Here is a 20,947-nt window from a genome sequence, read left to right on the forward strand (position 1 = left end):
CACTTGGACTGAATTGAGACCTAAGTTTCCAGTCTCATTACCAATGCTGATTTCTCCATGCCTACTACCACTCTACATATCACACCAAATCCAATCACACCTGCTATTGTCTTTTGCCTGGTAATGGCATCTGAAATCACTCCACTTTCCAATATATATAGGACAGATGGAATCACATTCTAGCTGTATCTGAAGAAGTGATCAGTGGCTCACAAAAGCTTGAGCCCTGGCACAGATTTTGTTAGTATAAGGTGCTACCAGACCTTTACTTTTTTCTGCTGCTAAAAAGGAGGGAAGTACATATGTCATTAGTGAAATCAGCCACTTTGCCAGACTAATGTTAACAGATCTCAACAACAGAAGCCATGTGCTAGCAAGATAAAGATAAAGCACAGAACACGCTTTGGATAAAACCCTGAAAAGTCATAGCACATTATTTGCACCAAAAAAAAACCTATTTTATTATTCATATACTTCCTTTACTATGAAATAGAAAGAGCTGCAGGGTTCAGAACATGTTTTCCTTTTGCAAAATATAACCTTCACAGTTTGTAGTACTACTGAATTTTTGATACCAACTGCATTGAAGAGCCTGCCATTTGCAAATGGCACTGGAGTTAGCAGATCAGTCTGCCTGATAACTCCTTTTAATACACTGCAGTTTCTCAGCAACACTTTCAAGTATGTTCAATGTTGATTTGCTAAAACAGAGGTTATACACTTTCCCCCGAGCAGTTCCACAGAAATGGTACAACCAAACAAAGAAGAGATGATCAAAAATTTTTTTGACAGTACAGCATCTAGAAATCTGGACTATTGTTTCAAGCATTCATAGGTAGTCTTAGGATGAGAAGAAGAGTATAAACACAATTTTTTTTTACAGCTAAACTGTTTCTGAGATGATAATAGTCTCTTTACAGTAATATTTTTTTATCAAATGGACATTTTCTTTAGAGAAAATATACACTGGTAGAGTAGGCAAAGGATCAGACAATAAAAGCTGCTTTGATTGTCAGTGTATTGTTCTGAATGTTTGTATTTTGTGCTGTTATGTTCCTTCTCCATTCTGGATGTGGATTTGGAAAATATGTCTGCTTGAGAATCGTAAACAAACTCATGGTCCTTTATTATTGTTCCTGTCTTTGAGTAATATGATCAATAGCTGTGTAACTGAAACAGAGATGATAACGATTCAACAATAAGCCCATTTGCCATGGTGTCAGAATCCAAACAGCAGGTTTAAGAAATTGTATTTTCATTGTCCGTGTTGATCTTTTAGGCAGAATATCCTTTTGCTGGCAAATGTATGACATAAGATTACAGCAAAAAAGACCTTACACAGAAAGATTAGAGAGGCCCTTAAAACACAGCAAGTCTTCACACTCAAACAGTTTGTCCTTCCCTCAGTATTCAAACGCCCACTAAAATATGTGGCTCTGTGATTTTTTAAAAAATTGAATGTGATCAGAATATACAGAGAAAACATCGTGATTCCAATTAAATACTTCTAAGGGAAAAGCAAGTTTCAGAAATCAGTGCTATTTAATCTTAGCCTTTTGAAAAGGTTTCTTCAACACTGGCCATTTATGGGGTCTAATATGTTGAATGAAATTTGTGTTGGACTCATTTGCTGTAACTGAGGCATTCTTGCTTCCAAAGTTTTCTCAGTGGGTGATCCTACTGACTGGTTCCTTTTCCGCATCATCTGTCCAATGCCCATCATTGGGAATCGGCCTCTGCTTTTCACACAGTTAGGGCTCCCCAGGGGATTAGAGGTGTTATTTAGTTGGGTTGGAGACACCGTTTCCTCTCTAAAAGAACTGGTCTTTTCGTCATATGTGAAAGACAATTGAGTGGGGTAAACTGGACTTTTAGTAGGACTGGGAGAAGTGCCTCCAGGCTGGAAGAGTGGAGACAATGTCCTTTCACTGGAGCTTCTGCGACCAAAATTTACTGGTGAGCTTAGGATTCGATACTGGTGAGTGGGAGACAGTTGATCTATTTGGTCCTCTCTATCACCAGTTTCAAAAGAATGTACAATGTTCAGAATTAGAGGAGAATCCAAATTCTGGCTTCCAGGGCTTGAAGGCTCTTGTTGAGGGGAATCATGACGTTTTGAAAGCCTTGGAGTTCTTGGAATAGGTTGTTGAATTTCCAAGTATTCCAAAGAATAAGAAGTGACACAACCTGTCTTGGCTGTTGCTGATTCATGGAAAGGGCTCAGACCACCAGGAGAGTCTACAAAACAGTACAAAAATACATCAGAGATAACATTCTGTGAGATAATTTTAGCACTCTGAATATAAGGTCAGAACATAGCTAATTAAACAATTGAGAGCTTACTTTTGCTAAGAGACTGTGAAAAGATTTGAAGCTTTGAGATAGTAAAAGCCAAACCCTAACAAATAAAAATAGCTTCTCAAATAATATGTTAAACATAGGATTAATTCAAAATGTGCCTTTGTCCATCTGTGTGTACCTCCTTACTGGTTTTATAATATGGAAGCTAGCTTTCTCTCCATAATGATTCTACATCCAGTTTGGTGTCGTGGTTAAGTGCATGGACTCTTATCTGGGAGAACCAGGTTTGATTCCCTACTCCTCCACTTGCAGCTGCTGCAATGGCCTTGGGTCAGCCATAGCTATCTCAAAGCTGTCCTTGAAAGGGCAGCTTCTGTGAGAGCTTTCTCAGCTCCACCTACCTCACAGGGTGTCTGTTGTTGGGGAGAAAGGTAAAGGAGATTGTAGACCACTCTGAGATTCAGAGAGAAGGGCAGGATATAAATCCAGTATCTTTTTTTCTTCTTCTGCATTGTCATATAATCTACACCTGATTATCTTAACTGAAAGCAAACCCAAATCCATCGTTTTCTATAATCATCATCAAAGGTTATTTTTTCTGTTCAGGTTGTCACAGACTTTCTCTAAATTTCTTATTCTACCTTTGAACTACATGAAGCTGGCTTATACTGAAGCAGATCTTTGATCCATTCAGATCAGTACTGTACTCAGACTGAAAGCTGGTCTCCCAAGGTCTTAGAAATCTTTCAGATCACTTATACTTGCATCTCTTTAGCTGCAGATGGCAGGAGTTGAGCCTGGAATTTTCTGCTTACGTTCTGCCTTTATTCTTCCTGATCATCTGCTGATACTTTCTAATTTATTCAGGTGGGTAATGGTGCTGATCTTAAGCAGCAGAACAAAGTCTGAGTCCAGTAGTATCTTTAAGGCCAACAAAGTTTTATTAAAGGTATAAGCTTTCATGTGCAAGCACACTTCTTCAGATACAGTGAAATAGAATTTCCTCAGCCATTACATACTGTCATGGATTGCTGCCTTGACATGGTGAAAGGGCTTGCATGGTTCAATGAGGCTGTGGGCTATGCCAAGCAGGGTCACCCAAGGTGGACAGGTTGCAGCAGAGAATCCAGACAAAATGCAATCCATTGGAGAAGGAAATGACAACCCACTCCAGTATCCTTGCCAAGAAAACCCCATGAACAGTAACAAAAAGCTAAAAGATATGGTGCTGGAAGATGAGCCCCTCAGACCAGAAGGTGCCCAATATACTACTGGGGAAGAGCGGAGGGCAAATTCAAGTAACCACAGAAAGAGTGAAGTGGCTGGGCCAAAGCTGAAAGGACGCTCAGCTGTGGATGTGTCTGATAGTGAAAGGAAAGTCCAATGCTGCAAAGAACAATACTGCATTGGAACGTGAAATGTAAGATCTATGAATCAAGGTTAGCTGGATGTGGTCAAACATGAGATGGCAAGACTGAAAATCGACATCTTGGGAATCAGTGAACTAAAATGGATGGGAATGGGCAAATTTAGCTCAGAGGATCACTACATCTATTACTGAGTCCCATAGAAGAAATAGTGTGGCCTTTATAGTTAACAAGAGAGTGAGGAAGCCAGAAATGGGATACAATCACAAAAATGACAGATTGATCTCAGTCCATATCCAATATCCATTCAATATCACAGTAATCACAATATCCATATCCATTCAATATCACAGTAATCCAAGCCTATGCTCCAACCACTGACGCAAAAAAGGTTGAAGTGGACTGGTTCAACAAATTCTAGAACTACACCAAAAAAAGACCTCCTCATCATTATAGAGAACTGGGATGCCAAAGTAGAAAGTCAAAAGGTAACTGGAACAACAGACAAGTTTGGACTTGGGGAACAAAATTAAGCCGGGCAAAGATAAAAAGAGTTTTGTCAAGAGAACAAGTTGGTCATAGCACACACTCTCTTCCAACAACCTAAAAGGTGACTCTACACATGGACATTACCTGATGGACAAAACAGAAATCAGACTCCTTACAGTCAGCAAAAACAAGACCTAGAGCGGACTGAGGATCAGCTAATGACCTACACATTGCAAAATTCAGGCTTAAACTGAAGAAAACTGGGGAAACTATTAGGCTATTCAGGTTTGACCTTGATCACATCCCTTATGAATATACAATGAAGGTGAAGAATAGGTTTAAGGAACTAGAGTTGATAGGATGCCTGAAGAACTATGGAGGAAGGTTCATGACATTGTTCAGAAGGCAGCAATCAGCACCATCCCAAAGAAAAATAAATGCAAGAAAGCAAGGTGGCTGTCTGATGAGGCTTTACATATACCTGAGGAAAGAAAGAAAGCAAGAGGCAAAGGTGAAAAGGAAAGATTCACCCAACTGAATGCAGATTTCCAGAGAACAGCAAGGAGAGATAAGGGGACCTTCCTGAAGGAACAATGCAAAGCAATAGAGAAAAACAATTGAATGGGAAGGACAAGAGATCTCTTCAAGAAAATTGGAGAAATCAAAAGAACATTTCGTGCAAAGATGGCTGTGATCAAGGACAAAAATGGTAGGGACCTAACAGAAACAGAAGAGATTAGGAAGAGGTGGCAAGAATACACAGAAGAATTATACAAGAAGGATCTCTATGTCCTTGACAACCATGACGATGAAATCACTGACCTTGAGCCAGACATCCTGGAGTGGGCCTTCAAAAGCATTACTAACAACAAAGCGAGCAGAGATGATGGTATCCCAATAGAGCTATTCAAAGTCCTAAAAGATGATGCTGTTAAAGTGATGCACTCATTATGTCAGCAAATTTGGAAAACACAACAGTGGCCATAGGATTGGAAAAGGTCAGTTTATATTCTAATCCTAAAGAAGGGTAATGCCAAGGAATGTTCAAACTATCGCACCATTGCACTCATTTCACATGACAGCAAGGTCATGTTAAAGATCCTACAAGCTAGGCTTCAGCAGTATGTAGATTGGGAACTACCAGAAGTTAAAGCTGGGTTTCAGAGAGGTAGAGAAACTAGAGATCAAATTGCCAACATTCGCTGGATTGTAGAGAAAGCACGGGAGTACCAGATAAATGTCTATTTCTGCTTCATTGACTATGCTAAAGCTTTTGATTGTGTAGATCACAACAAACTGTGGCAAGTCCTTAAAGAGATGGGAGTACCAGACCACCTCACATGTCTCCTGAGAAACCTGTATAAGGGTCAAGAAGCAACTGTCAGAACGGGATATGGAACAACTGATTGGTTTAGAATAGGAACAAGAGTTTGATAAGGATGCATATCGTCACCCTGCTTATTTAATTTATATGCAGAGTACATCATCTGGAATGCTGGCCTGGATGAAGCACAAGCTGGAATTAAGATTGCTGGGAAAAACATTAATAACCTCAGATATGCAGATGACACCACTCTAATGGCAGAAAGTGAAGAGGACCTAAATAACCTCTTGTTGAGGGTGAAAGAGGAGAGCACAAAAGTAGGCTTGAAACTCAGCAACAAAAAAAAACTAAGATCATGGCATCCGGCCCCATCACTCCTTGGCAAATAGAAGGGAAAGACATGTAAGTTGTGACAGACTTCACATTTCTGGGATCCAAGATCACTGCAGATGGTGACTGTGGCCATGAAATTAAAAGACGTTTGCTCCTTGGGAGGACAGCTATGGCAAACTTAGGTAGTATAATAAAAAGTAGAGACATCACCCTGCCAACAAAAGTCTGTATAGTCAAAGCGATAGTATTCCCAGTAGTAATGCATGGCTGTGAGACTTGGACCATAAGGAAGGCCGAGCGCAGTAGATGCTTTTGAGCTGTGGTGCTGGAGAAGAATCTTGAGAGTCCCTTGGACTGCAAGATCAAATCAGTCAGTCCTAAGGCAAATCAACCCAGACTGTTCCCTGGAAGGTCAGATGCTGAAGTTGAAGTTCAAATACTTTGGCCACCAAATGAGAAGGGAGCGCTCATTGGAGAAGACCCTGATGCTGGGAAAGACAGAAGGCAAAAGAAGAAGGGGATGGCAAACGATGAGATGGCTGGACAGCGTTACAGATGTAACTAACATGAATTTGAGCAGACTTTGGAGGATGGTGGAAGACAGGAGGACCTGGTGTGACCTGGTCCATGGGGTCACCAAGAGTCGGACTTGATGGTGCGACTGTTCAACAACAACAAAGAACTCACAGGGCTACCCAGAGATACTGGGTTCTTATCTTACTACACATGCTAAGTCACTTAGTTTTCACTTTTGTTATTAACTCCTTTTATTATCTCCATGCCAGTTTGCTATGCATAGATCTTGTCAAATGTGTTATTTCAATCTTAGCTGTATTCAGGGCTTTTTTTCCCTACTGGAGCCTATAGGAGCAGAGCTCTGGCTGGGCTGGCCAGGGCTCTGGCTGGCCCAACCTGGCATGTGGCAGTCACATGCTCCCAGGCCACACAGTGGGGGCCTAATATGCAAATAAACTCCTGCTACACTCTTTCTTTTTTAAAAAAGCACTGGCTGTATTTATTACTCAGTTACTTATGCATGTTGACTCTAATTATCCCTTACTGGCAACTAACCCCACCCCTATATCTATATGTAACTATTGAGGACATCTGTTTCAATGTATCGGAAGGAGAATGCATCCACACATGCTAAGTCTCTCAGTTCTTTCTTATACCTGGAACTGAACTTTGATGGTCTTGGAGGTACCACTGGACAAACTTCATTCTCACATCTGTTCATTAACTCTTGTACTTTTATGCTAATTTACCAACTGCCTTAATCCAATCTTAGCTACAATCATCCAGTTACTTATGCATCTTGATCCTAATTAGCCCTTCCTGACAACTAATCCCCCCTTCTCTTTGTATGTAATAGCTGAGGAAATTGTTTCAGTATATCTGAAGAAGCGTGCTTGCACATTAAAGTTTATACCTTGTACAAAACTTTGTTGGTCTTAAGGTGCCACTGGACTCAAACTATATTTTTGATTTATTCTTATTTACTTGATTATTGCAATTCTATTCCACTTTTCCCCACCAAATTCAAGGCAGTATCATAGGGTTCCCAGGAAGTCTCCCATTCAAGTATAAACCAGAACATCTGCCTAGCTTCAGCAAAGCTGTTGGATCATGTGCCTTGGGTCTAAGATTCCAGTCTGCTTGTGTTCCTGGATCAAGGGAATGCTGTAGACATAATATTCTTGTTGACGAGTTGGTAAAATGTGGTTTGGAACCTATTACTGTTAGATGGATCTGTAACTGGTTGACAGACTGCACCCAAAGAGTGCTTGTGAATGGTTCCTCATCCTCTTGGGGAGGAGTGACAAGTGAAGTGCCTCAAGGATCTGTTTTGTTCAACATCTTTATAAATGATTTGGATGAAGGAATAGAGGGAATGCTTATTAAATTTGCAGATGATACTGAATTGGGAGGAGTAGCAAATAACAGTAGAAGACAGAGACAGGATGATCTTGACAGGCTGGGAAACTGGGTTAAAAGAAATAAAATTAATTTTAGCAGGATAAATGTAAATGTCTGCATTTAGGCAGAAAAAATCCAATGTATATTTATAGGATGGGGGAGACTTGTCTTGGCAGCAGTATATGCAAGAAGGATCTAGGAGTCTTAGTGGACCATACGCTGAACATGAATAAGCAGTGTGATGCGGTGGCTAAAAAGACCAATGCAGTTTTGGGCTACATCAACAGAAGTATGGTGTGCAGATCACGTGAAATGATGGCATTGCTTTATTCTGCTCTGGTTAGACTTCACCTAGAGTACTGTGTTCCATTTTAGGCACCACAATTTAAGAAGGACATAGACAAGCTGGAATGTGTCCAGAGGAGAGCAATGAAGATGGTGAGGGGTCTGGAGACCAAATCCTATGAGGAAAGCCTGAAGGAGCTGGGTATGTTTAGCCTGGAGAGGAGACTGAGAGGTGATTTTATCACCATCATCAACTGCTTGAAGGGTTGTCATACAGGGGATGGTGTGGAGTTGTTTCTGTTGCCCCAGCAGGTAGGACCAGAACCAACAGGTTGAAATTAAATCAGAAGAGTTTTTGACTAAACATTAGGAGTAAGTTCCTGACAGAATGGTTCCTCAGCGGAACAGGTTTCCTTGGGAGGTGGTGGATTCTCCATCTTTCTTTGGAGGTTTTCAAACAAAGGCTAGATGGCCATCTGACAATAATGCTTGAGGTATTTGTGAATTTCCTGATTTGTGCAAGAGGTTGGACTAGATAATTCTGGAGGTCCTTTACAACTCCATGATTCTGTGATTTTTCCACATGCATACCCCTCTCCCAAATAACTGAAGATTTCTTGGTGGTTTTCCCTTACCCCCTTGATCTTATTACCATTGTGTTACAAGTGCTAGAAGAAATGACATCCTTTTGTCATCTTTAGTCTCCTTCACTTAACTAGAAAAAATGAATGGGATCAGTTTAAGGAATCAGTTTAAATCTGTGAGATGTCCTAAACTAATGGTCTCTATTCTATAACCCACAAGCAAACATATATCATATTAATAGAACAAAAAGGATTCTTTCACATACCTTTTTCTGGAGTACTGCCCTGGGTGGTTTTGTGATCACTCAACAGAGCCTTGGCATTTTGTATCTGTGTCATAAGGCTAGATGAAGGCTCTTTGTAGGAAGGAGGAGTTTTCTCAGATTTCTTCAAGAGTGGGTGAAAATGCTCCTCTTTTGTTTCTTGCTCTTTGACCTTTTTGTCCTTCAAATTTAAGCACACAAACAAAAAGGTGGGTCTTATTAGAAAGCTCTTTCAGGAACTTTTAAAAATGTATTCAAAGACAGCAAGCACATCCTGAATGTTGTATTTTTTGTTACATGAATATAAGAACATAAGAGAAGCCATGTTGGATCAGGCCAATGGTCCATCCAGTCTAACACTCTGTGTCACACAGTGGCCAAAAAATTTATTTATATATATATATATATATATATATATATATATATATATATATATATATATATATATATATATATATACACACACACACACACACACACATACACACACTGTGGCTAATAGCCACTGATGGGCCTCTGCTCCATATTTTTATCTAATCCCCTCTTGAAGCTGGCTATGCTTGTAGCCTCTTGAAGCTGGCTATGCTTGTCACCTGTGGCAGTGAATTCCACATGTTAATCACCCTTTGGGTGAAGAAGTACCTCCTTTTATCCATTCTAACCCGACTCCTCAGCAATTTCATGGAATGCCCACGAGTTCTTGTATTGTGAGAAAGCAAGAAAAGTAGTTCTTTCTCTACCTTCTCCATCCCATGCATAATCTTGTAAACCTCTATCATGTCACCCCGCAGTCGATGTTTCTCCAAGCTAAAGAGCCCAAGCGTTTAAACCTTTCTTCATAGGGAAAGTGTTCCAAACCTTTAATCATTCTAGTTGCCCTTTTCTGCACTTTTTCCAATGCTATAATATCCTTTTTGAGGTGCGGTGACCAGAATTGCACACAGTATTTCTAATGAGACCGCACCATCGATATATACAGGGGAATTATGATAATGGCTGATTTGTTTTCAATTCCCTTCCTAATAATTCCCAGCATGGCGTTGGCCTTTTTTATTGCAATCGCACACTGTCTTGACATTTTCAGTGAGTTATCTACCACAACCCCAAGATCTCTCTCTTGGTCAGTCTCTGCCAGTTCACACCCCATCAACTTGTATTTGTAGCTGGGATTCTTGGCCCCAATGTGCATTACTTTGCACTTGGCCACATTGAATCTCATCTGCCATGTTGACGCCCACTCACCCAGCCTCAACAGATCCCTTTGGAGTTCCTCACAATCTTCTCTGGTTCTCACCACCCTGAACAATTTAGTGTCATCTGCAAACTTGGCCATTTCACTGCTTACTCTCAACTCCAAATCATTTATGAACAAGTTAAAGAGCATAGGACTCAGTACTGAGCCCTGTGGCACTGCATTGCTTACTGTCCTCCACTGCAAAGACTGCCCATTTATACTAACTCTCTGCTTCCTATCAATTAGCCAGTTTTTGATCCACAAGAGGACTTGTCCTTTTACTCCATGACTCTCGAGCTTTCTAAGGAGCCTTTGATGAGGAACTTTATCAAAAGCTTTCTGGAAGTTAAGGTAAACAATATCTATCGGGTCTCCTTTGTCCACATGTTTGTTCACCCCCTCAAAGAAATATAACAGGTTAGTGAGGCAAGATCTTCCCTTACAGAATCCATGCTGAGTCTTCCTCAATAACTCGTGTTCATCAATGTGCCTACTCATTCTGTCTTTGATAATGGTTTCTACCAATTTTCCTGGTATTGAAGTCAGACTGGCCTGTAGTTACCCGGATTTCCTCTGGAACCCTTTTTAAAGATGGGGGTGACATTTGCTACCTTCCAGTCCTCAGGAACGGAGGCAGATTTCAATGAAAGATTACATATTTTTGTCAGAAGATCCACAAGTTCAGCTTTGAGTTCTTTCAGAACTCTTGGATGTATGCCATCAGGACCTAGTGAATTATTAGTTTTTAATTCGTCTATCAGTTGTAGGACCTCCTCTCTTGTCACCTCAATCTGACTCAGGTCTTTCAACACCCTTTCCAATATAAGTGGTTCTGGAGCAGGCAAACACTTCTCATCTTCCACAGTAAAGACGGAGGCAAAAAATACATTCAGCTTCTCAGCCATTTCCTTATCCTCCTTCAGTAATCCTTTGACCCCTTGGTCATCCAAGGGCCCCACTGCCTCCTGATTTCAGGAGCTTTGGTTCAAGATCTGATGTGACAGCATCAGATCAATTGCTGCCGATTCCCTATACACCTTCTTCTCTGCCACCATTGTGTCAACAGAAACTTGTCCTGCTCAGTTGTTTAAAGTGCATATGTATGTCAATGTGTCTATGAGTAAACTAGTACGGGATCTAAAGGTGTTGCACAAGATCTTATGGTATCCCTTCCATAAGTGGAACTACGTTAAGTAGATTTTTTCTTTCACTTGTACATCAATGGGTCTGATCCAATGTACCAAGATTTTTGGAAGTTCAAAGTCAGTGCACTGATACAGGAGAACAAAGAGGTTTATAACCTCTAACGATGCTGGACCACTGCACAAAATTGTCTGTTCTGTTCTGATATATGGAAGATTAGGGACATAAGAAATAAATGAAATGGGAAAGACAGATCCTGGGAATGAAATTAATTCTGAAAGAAAAAATATTTTCAATACAAGATGGTGCAGAGGAATGACATGTGTTTGAATGTTTCATAAAAACTTCTAAAAATTCTGTTGGATTAGTCTATGAGAACTAGCCATGGTGACTCATGTCTAGCTCTGATTCCTCAGGGAAATATGCTAGTCTATTCTGGTCAACAATTCCTAGGAATTGATGCAGTCTTCCAGGCTAGAAGATATTCGTTTGTTTTTCAACAGTTTCATTAGAACACCACAAAAAGTACTATCTACTGTAAACAGTAAAATACTGTAGCACATATACTATGGTCCCAATACAATCTTTATCATCCATCCACATGCTTCAGGCTTCTGAGACTGGCTACTGTTAAGAGTCTGGGAGTAACACTGGCTACCTCCCTTTCTATGGAGGCCAAGGTTACGCATATTGCTAAAGTGGCATTTTTCCATCTTCACCGGCAACTGGCTCCCTTCCTATCTCACTTGGACCTAACCACAGTAATCCATGCAATGGTCACCTCCAGATTAGACTACTGTAACTCACTCTGTGCTGACCTACCCTTGAAATTGACCCAGAAGCTCCAACGGATCCAGAATATGGTGGCACAGATCATGATGCAAATGCCTAGAACAGCACATATTCAACCTGTGCTATGCCAGCTATACTGGCTTCCGGCTGAGCACCGAGTCAGGTTCAAGGTTTTGGTTATGATCTTTAAGGCCTCGAACGGCCTGGGACCAAGGTATATATGGGACCAATTTTCCCACTATGTTCCTGGAACAGCATTACATTATACTGGTCAAACCTACTGGTGATCCCTGGTCCTAAAGAGGTCCAGCTGTCCTCAATGAAGGCTAGGACTTTTTCAGTCCTAGCCCCGACCTGGTGGAACTCTCTGCCAGAGAACATCAGAGCCCTGCAAGATCTTCTACAGCTCTGCAGGGCCTGTAAGGCAGAAATGTTCCACCAGGCATTGGTTAGGACATCAATGGTTGCCAGTCTGACACCTACCCCACCCTAGGGGTCCCTTACTGCTGTGTCCAGAAATCTGGATTGAAAATTTTTAATAGGACACCATTAAGATTTGTAATTGTTATTTTAATTGTTTTACTGGTTTTAAATGATGTATTTATAAATTACGTTGTACACTGCCCAGAAGATGAAGAAGATATTGGATTTAAATCCCGCCCTCCACTCCAAAGAGTCTCAGAGCAGCTCACAGTCTCCTTTACCTTCCTCCCCCACAACAGACGCCCTGTGAGGTGGGTGGGGCTGGAGAGGGCTCTCACAGCAGCTGCCCTTTCAAGGACAACCTCTGCCAGAGCTATGGCTGACCCAAGGCCATGCTAGAAGGTGCAAGTGGAGGAGTGGGGAATCAAACCCGGTTCTCCCAGATAAGAGTCCGCACACTTAACCACTACACCAAACTGGCTCTTTGCCCTTTCCCGACCAAAGCCCAGAGCCGGCTTTGGTCAGGAAAGGGCAATTCATCAAGTCGAAGGTACAAATAAATATTATTCCCATCATACAGACAGGTTTCAGTCTTATCTAAGTCGCTTAAAGAATCTATGGCCAAATTTCTTAAACTAATCCAGCACTATATACTGGAGACAATTTTCTGTTGCATTTTTTAAGATTACTAAAATGGTGCTGAAGAATTTTCAGCAAAGTACAGCAGGACTCCAGGAAATGTCTGCCTGAAACTCAATGGTAACATATTGATGCACTTTCATGTATCCCTTACATTCAGAATAGCTTTTTGCAGGTTAAAGGTTACTACCTTTAAAGCCCTATATGCAAGCTAGATTGAGAACAATGTATTGTCTGACTGCACTTGCTGAAGAACATCAAGATGTCACTATTTTAGTCTCATGTCTATATCTCAGGACTAAAAAAGTCCTAGCCTTCATTGAGGACAGTTGGACCTCTTTAGGACCAGGGATCATCAGTAGGTTTGACCAGTATAATGTAATGAAAGAATTTGTATCAGCAAAAAATCTTAACGCATCCACACATCTATTAATGAAGTATTCTGTTTTGATGTTACACCTGTCTTGCAATATATCTTGCCTATGTTAACAACAAATACATATGAAAATCTCTATGGATCTATACATATACAATATATACATATACAATATCTAACTGGTCAGTCTACTAAAAGATATGTTGCATTTAACCATTATCACAATGGTAAGCTTATGAAATGTAATTTTTTTGCCAGTACTTCAGGTTTTAATATAGCTGCAATTGCCAAGTTCACTTTACATCAGTAAAACTGCTGGAGTGGATGGGTCTAATAATGAACAAAGAGGGAGGAGGTGTCTGCATTTCAGGACTTTGGCAGAGGGTAAACTATGTCCTTACCCTTTTGCTAAACGACACAAAACTCTGGTTGATTTCAATAGCAGGTCTATCAGGTTCTATTAAGTAGCTGCTTAAGTATCTCAGTAGAAGAAGAATAATTGCAGATTTATACCTCGCCCTTCTTCCTGAATCAGAGACTCAGACCGGCTTACAATCTCCTATGTCTTCTCCCCCCACAACAGACACCCTGTGAGGTGGGTGGGTCTGAGAGGGCTCTCACAGCAGCTGCCCTTTCAAGGACAAGTCCTGCAATAGCTATGGCTAACCCAAGGCCATTCCAGCAGGTGCAAGTGGAGGAGTGGGGAATCAAATCCGGTTCTCCCAGATAAGAGTCCACACACTTAACCACTACATCAGACTGAGTAGCTCTCAATGTCAGTGTCTTTCTTGTACTATTTATATGAGACTGAAAAAAGAGGGAATATCCCCTTTACACCATTCTAGCCAAGATTTAGATTCCCCTACCGGTCTTTGATGATGCGCCACTGAAAACAGTGCGCAGGGTCAAGAGCCTGGGGGTCCTACTGGAGCCTTCCTTGTCAATGGAGACCCAGATAGCAGCCACTGCTAAATCCACCTTTTTTCATCTGAGACGGGCGAGGCAGTTGGCTCCCTTCCTGGAGCACGATGTTCCGGCAACAGTGATCCATGCAACGGTCACCGCAAGGTTAGACTACTGTAATGCCCTCTACATGGGGCTGCCCCTGTGCCGAACCCGGAAACTGCAGCTAGTGCAGAATGCAGCGGCCAGACAGTTAATGGGACTCCCTAAGTGGGAGCACATACAGCCTGGGCTGCGGGAACTGCACTGGCTGCCAATTGTGTACCGGATTCGTTACAAGGTGCTGGTTACTACCTTTAAAGCCCTATATGGCCGAGGACCTGCCTACCTTAGGGACTGTTTCTCCCCATATGTTCCCCAGAGAATGCTTCTATCTAGCTCGCAAAATCTGCTGACAATCCCTGGGCCGAAGGAGGTCAAATTGAAAACAACAAGAGAGAGGGCCTTCTCAGCTACTGCTCCCCGCTGGTGGAACCAGCTACCAGAAGAGGTAAGGGTCTTGCGGGACTTTAACTAGTTCTGCCGGGCCTGAAAGACCGTCCTCTTCCAGCTAGCTTTTTAATGTGGAAATTATACCATCACTATGCAAGCTATGTTATATCTGTAGCACCAATTAATTTGTGGTTTTAAATTTTGTTTTATCGATCTCTTAATTGCTTAACTGAGTAATAACTGTAAATTGGGATATTTTATCTGTTTTATTATTTTATTATTGTAATGTTGCATTTATATTATGTGAGCCGTCCTGAGCCTGCTTCGGCGGGGAGGGCGGGATATAAATTAAAAATTATTATTATTATGCTGGTTTATACTTAATAAAAATATTAAAACCTACAAATAACTTGTTGCCTGATTTACAGTCCTTTCCTTAGGATATGTCTTCACCAGCACTTCTAAGTGTACTTTTACATCAGGTGCAGCTCTGAGCTCAGTTCAAGCCTGAGCATCTGCATGAAAGTGTTAGATGACTACTTGGATGATAATATTTCCTTGATTTGCACAACCCAGTTGAACCCCAAGGTATGTATGCTCCCTGCTTTCCCTCTTACTGCTCCTTTTCACTGGAATGCCCACTCTTCTGACATTCAGTTGGCTCTGATGCTTCCTGTATTTAAAAAGCACTTTAAAACAAATTTGTTTTCCACAGAACAAGTCCTTCAACTCATCTCTCTTTCTGCTGACCCCTCCCTTACTTATCTTGTCTGTCAGTTACATCATGAGCCTGAAGGCAGGAGCTTTCTTTTAAAAAACCTTTTGTATAGCAGCCTTTGTGTTTTAAAAATAATAATTATTATTATTATTGCTTCTCTAACAAGGTTCCTTTGCTTTGCATGACAGTTGTAGTAGTGTTAGTACTGTAGAAATCCACACTACACCACTTGCCTGGTTTGCTAGTAAAAAGATAAGGTAACTCAAAATTTTTCATAACACTCCATATTGTATGTCTGTAAGTGAACATCTGGATAACAGACTGAAATGTCAAGATGCTGCCTAACTGCTAGAAATTTTACTAATTTATTTATTCATTCTGTTATCTAAATATTTGTACCCCCAAGTGGAGTCAAGGTGGTTTGCAACAGGAAAGCAACAGAATACGTTAAAACAGTGGGGAGAAACAAAATCAGCACCAGCCCACTAAAACAAAAAGACAAAACACTATATCTAAATAAAAGAGAAAGCGCAAACATCATTAAAAAGTGTACATAAGACACTTGCACCTTTTCCTAAATATCTGGAGAGGAGGAGTCCAAGTGAATAGTGGAAGACTTACAATGTTTTATATTCCTGGAGTTAGATCCAGTCTGTTTTTTCATCCATTCTCATTCAATCACTCTCCCTAGTACAGCCCCCATTGAACATGGCTTTTGTACATTCAGTTTCCATGATCTCCAGCAATGGTGGTCAATGTGCTCTCCTTTCTTTTTCGTTAGTGGAAAAGTTGGTTGGATCCAACTCATAATTTTGCACCCTTCTGTGACATCTGTATGACACAGTCCAATACTTACAGTATTTCAGACATTCCTGTTCCACTACACTCTGGTTTGTTTGATGTGTGGTAGAATAATATGTATATCCCAGAGCTGTACATAAACTCTTTGTTGGCTCAGTAAGGGTGAGAAGGAGTCACTGCAGGACCTTTTCTCAACTGAAGTACTGGTCTAAAAAGCTCTACAACTTTTATTATAGGAGAATGTATATGTTCCTTCACAAACTAGTCATTTTTTGGTTTCCCCATTCATAAGCAGGAAATATGCCCTTATTACCAGAGCAATCATTATATCTCCCCTGAAAAATGGATGTGACTACTGCAGCTTCATATAAATTATTTCTGTTTTGTGAGAGGAAGTTCTGAATTCAGTGGTATTACAAGGATTAATGTTTATATCCATGGGGTTACTGAGTGCCATTTTATACATTACAGTTTCCTACAAACAGATTCAGCTCTGTAAAAGGAAAAAAGCTGGAAGACTGAAAAAGGTGGTCAATGATAGAATGCGCAATTTCCATTAAAACGTTAAATCCTTAGTATCTTTAGGGATCTAAGATAGCTGGACTGGAAGAGAACACTGCCTGGGGCCTTAAGGCCAATCAAAATAGACAGCACTGGACTCGATAGATGAATGTTGAAGTATAAGGAAGATTCAAATGCATATTTAATGTATAAAGTAGGCAGAGTCCCCCACTTCTATGCCAGATAACTCAGTTCATGCAATAGATGGTGTAGAGATTCTAGTGAGATCCACTCACACTGCACATAATCTCTCGGCTTGACTTCGCGAACGAAGATTTAAAAAGGGTGCAGTAGTCCACGTCTGCTGCAGGCTCGCTGGTGGCTGACAAGACCAATGCGGGACAGGCAGATCCGGCCACAGTGGCTGCAGGGAAAAGTCTGATTTGGGGTTGGTGCTGTAGCAGTGCGATTCTTCCTCAATCTCCTTTTGTCCTCAAGACCAGCTATGCGTGCGTTCTCAAAGGAAGAGACAGCCTGGTGGATGGTGTGCCTCCATGCTTTGCGATCTGAGGCTAGGTCAGACCACTGGTGATAGTTGATGCGACAGGTGCCAAGGGATTTCTTCAAGGAGTCCTTGTACCTCTTCTTTGGTGCCCCTCTATTTCGATGGCCGGTGGAAAGTTCGCCATACAGAGCAATCTTGGGGAGGCGGTGGTTTTCCATCCTAGAAATATGCCCTGCCCAGCGCAGCTGCATCTTCAACAGCAGTGCCTCGATGCTTGTAACCTCCACCCTCTTGAGGACTTCAGTGTTGGTCACAAAATCACTCCAGTGGATGTTGAGGATGGTGCGAAGGCAGCGCTGATGAAAGCGCTCAAGGAGTCGCAGGTGATGACGGTATAAAACCCACGATTCGGAGCCGTAGATGAGGGTTGTCATCACAACCGCTTTGTAAACATTGATCTTTGTGCCTTTTTTCAGATGCTTGTTGCTCCACACTCTTTTGTGCAGTCGGCCAAAGGCACGGTTTGCCTTTGCCAGCCTGTTGTCAATGTCCTTGTCGATCTTGGCATCTGAGGAGATGATGCACCCCAGGTAGCTGAACTGCTGGACTGTCTTCAGAACTGATTCACCCACAGTGATGCAGGGAGGGTGATAATCTTCCTGGGGTGCAGGCTGGTGGAGAACTTCTGTCTTCTTCAGACTAACTTCTAGGCCGAATAGCTTGGCAGCCTCTGCAAAGCAGGACGTCATATGCTGCAGAGCTGATACCGAGTGGGAGACGAGTGCAGCGTCATCAGCAAACAGTAGCTCTCGGATAAGTTTTTCCATTGTCTTGGAGTGAGCCTTTAGTTGCCTCAGGTTGAACAGGCTGCCATCGGTGCGGTAGCAGATGTAGACACCATCGTCATCATCTAGATCTACTGCGGCTCTTTGAAGCATCATGCTAAAGAAGATCGTAAAGAGAGTTGGCGCGAGAACACAGCCTTGCTTTACACCTGTGCCTATTGGGAATGGCTCCGAGAGGTCGTTGCAGTGTCTGACTTGGCCTCGCTGGTCTTCATGTAGCTGGATGATCATGCTGAGGAACCTTGGGGGACATCCTAAACGTTCCAAGATTTGCCACAGGCCTTTCCTGCTAATGGTATCGAAAGCTTTGGTAAGATCGACAAAAGTCACATATAGACCCTTGTTCTGTTCCCTGCATTTCTCTTGGAGCTGCCTGAGAACAAATACCATGTCGGTGGTGCTCCTGTTAGCTCTGAAGCCGCACTGGCTCTCTGGGAGGAGTTCTTCTGCAATGGCGGGCACCAGTCTGTTCAGGAGTATTCTGGCAAGGATTTTGCCTGCGATAGAGAGCAGGGTTATCCCCCGGTAGTTGGAGCAGTCTGACTTTTCCCCTTTGTTCTTGTGTAGAGTGATGATGATTGCATCGCGAAAGTCCTGTGGTAGTTTGCCTTGTTCCCAGCAGGTGTCAAGTACTTTGTGAAGTGTGCTATGTAGTACTGTGCCCCCATGCTTCCAGATCTCTGGTGGGATTCTATCAACTCCCGCTGCCTTGCCACTTTTCAGTTGCTTGATGGCTTTAACAGTCTCTTCTAGGGTGGGGATCTCATCCAACTCTGTTTTCACTGGTTGAAGTGGGGTGAGGTGGATTGCTGAATCTTGAACTACGCGGTTGGCATTGAAGAGAACCTGAAAATACTCCGACCACCGGTTCAGTATGGATGCCTTGTCTGTGAGGAGCACTTGGCCGTCTGCACAACGCAAGGGACTCTGAGCCTGATATGATGGGCCATATACTGCCTTCAGGGCTTCGTAGAACCCTCTTAAATCACCAGTGTCTGCACACAGCTGGGTTCTCTCTGCAAGCTTGGTCCACCACTCGTTCTGAATGTCTCGAAGCTTGCGCTGGAGGTTGCTACATGTAGCGCGAAAGATTGCTTTTTTCCCGGGATAGGAGGGCTGAGCAAGATGTGCTTGGTAGGCAGATTTCTTTTTTGCTAGTAATTCTTGGATCTCTTGATTGTTCTCGTCAAACCAGTCCTTGTTCTTCCTTGTGGAGAACCCAAGGACTTCTTCAGAGATCAACAGGATGTTAGTTTTTAGGTGTTCCCAGAGTGCTTCTGGAGAAGGGTCTGTGGGGCAACTGGGGTCCTCAATTCTTGACTGGAGTTTTGCCTGGAAGGCAGCTTTAACTTCGGCTGACTGAAGGCTGCCAACCTGAAGCTTCCTCCGAGGGATACCTCCTCTCCTGGGTGTGGGTTTAAAGTGAAGACGGAGATTGCAGCGTACAAGACGATGATCCATATGACATTCCGCACTGGGCATTACTCGGGTGTGTAAGACATCTCGAAGATCTCTCTGGCACACCAGAATGTAGTCGATAAGGTGCCAGTGCTTGGACCGTGGGTGCATCCAGGTTGTCTTCAGGCTGTTCTTCTGCTGGAAGATAGTGTTGGTGATGGTGAGCTGGTGCTCCGTGCAGAATTCTAGCAGGAGGCGCCCGTTATCATTGCAGTTGCCAATGCCGTGTTTGCCAAGTACTCCTTTCCAGGCTTCCAAGTCTTTACCTACTCTGGCATTGAAGTCGCCAAGGATGATCACCTTGTCCTTTGTAGGGGTCTTCCGTACGAGGTTGCGTAGATCAGCATAGAACTTGTTCTTTTCTGCAGGATCTGCTTGAAGGGTTGGGGCATACACACTGAAGAGTGTTGCATGCTGCTTGTTTTGAAGTGGGAGGCGCATGGACATGATGCGATCTGAGTGACCTGTTGGCAGGTTTTCGAGTTTGGAGGCAATGGAGTTCCTGACCATGAAGCCAACGCCAGAAAGGCGGCTCTCAGCCTTTGACTTACCCGACCAGTAGAGGGTATAGCCAGCACCATGTTCTTGAAGACTACCTTCCTCAGGGAAACAGATCTCACTGAGAGCTGCTATGTCAATATTCAACCTGAGAAGTTCGTGGGCAACTAGAGCGGAGTGTCGTTCAGGGCGACCACTGTCTACTGTGTCAAGCATGGTTCTGATGTTCCAACACGCAAGCTTTAGTCTTTGCACACTTTGTGAGGCAGGTGCATGCCTTTTCTTTGTTGTTATTTTTTGACCGCAAGTAAGGATGCCCGTTGACCGCAGCTAGCCAACTGGGGGGGGGGGAAGACGAGCTTTGTTTAGGCCACCTTTTCTAGGCCCCTCTCTGTACGGAGTAAGCAGTGCTGTCCCTAGATAAGGCTGCTTGATCGTTCAGGGTGCTGCCGAAAAATGCTTTCGTCTCCGGGTCAGCATCAGGCGACCAATACCCTGAACCGCCTACATGCAGGATCGGGACTGCGGCTTCCAGTGGCATCTTCCACCTGCCGTTTTGCCCCTTGCCCATCGCTGCAGGACTTGGTGTGTTGTGGGTTGTGGATGTGGATATGCCCTTCAGGCCTGCGCAGAGGAATTTTTAGGTGAAGCACAGTGTGTGCGGTACTGGCTCCACCCTTTCACCTTTGGGTCATCTGCCATGGCCCAGTAAGCCGGAACGCCGGCAGCGAGTCCTCCAGGTGGTAGGTGTTACAT

General features: G+C 42.7%; 1 protein-coding gene across 2 annotated transcripts in view; it reads right to left on the minus strand.

The window, feature by feature from the left end:
* Positions 1-443: 443 nt before the first annotated feature.
* The window catches only part of HUNK (hormonally up-regulated Neu-associated kinase), a 152,388-nt gene continuing 131,884 nt past the window's right edge, over positions 444-20,947 (minus strand). Inside the window, exons 9-10 of one of the 2 annotated variants that reach the window (XM_060234337.1) lie at positions 8,867-9,044; positions 444-2,238 (exon numbers count right to left, since the gene is read on the minus strand). In XM_060234337.1, the coding sequence (XP_060090320.1) occupies positions 1,571-2,238; positions 8,867-9,044 (846 nt within the window). In that variant the 3' untranslated portion in view covers positions 444-1,570. The remainder of the gene's footprint in view (positions 2,239-8,866; positions 9,045-20,947) is intronic. The other variant, XM_060234338.1, reaches the window with a different exon arrangement.

The sequence above is a fragment of the Heteronotia binoei genome, chromosome 3, assembly GCF_032191835.1.
Source record: "Heteronotia binoei isolate CCM8104 ecotype False Entrance Well chromosome 3, APGP_CSIRO_Hbin_v1, whole genome shotgun sequence".
Lineage (NCBI taxonomy): Eukaryota > Metazoa > Chordata > Lepidosauria > Squamata > Gekkonidae > Heteronotia > Heteronotia binoei.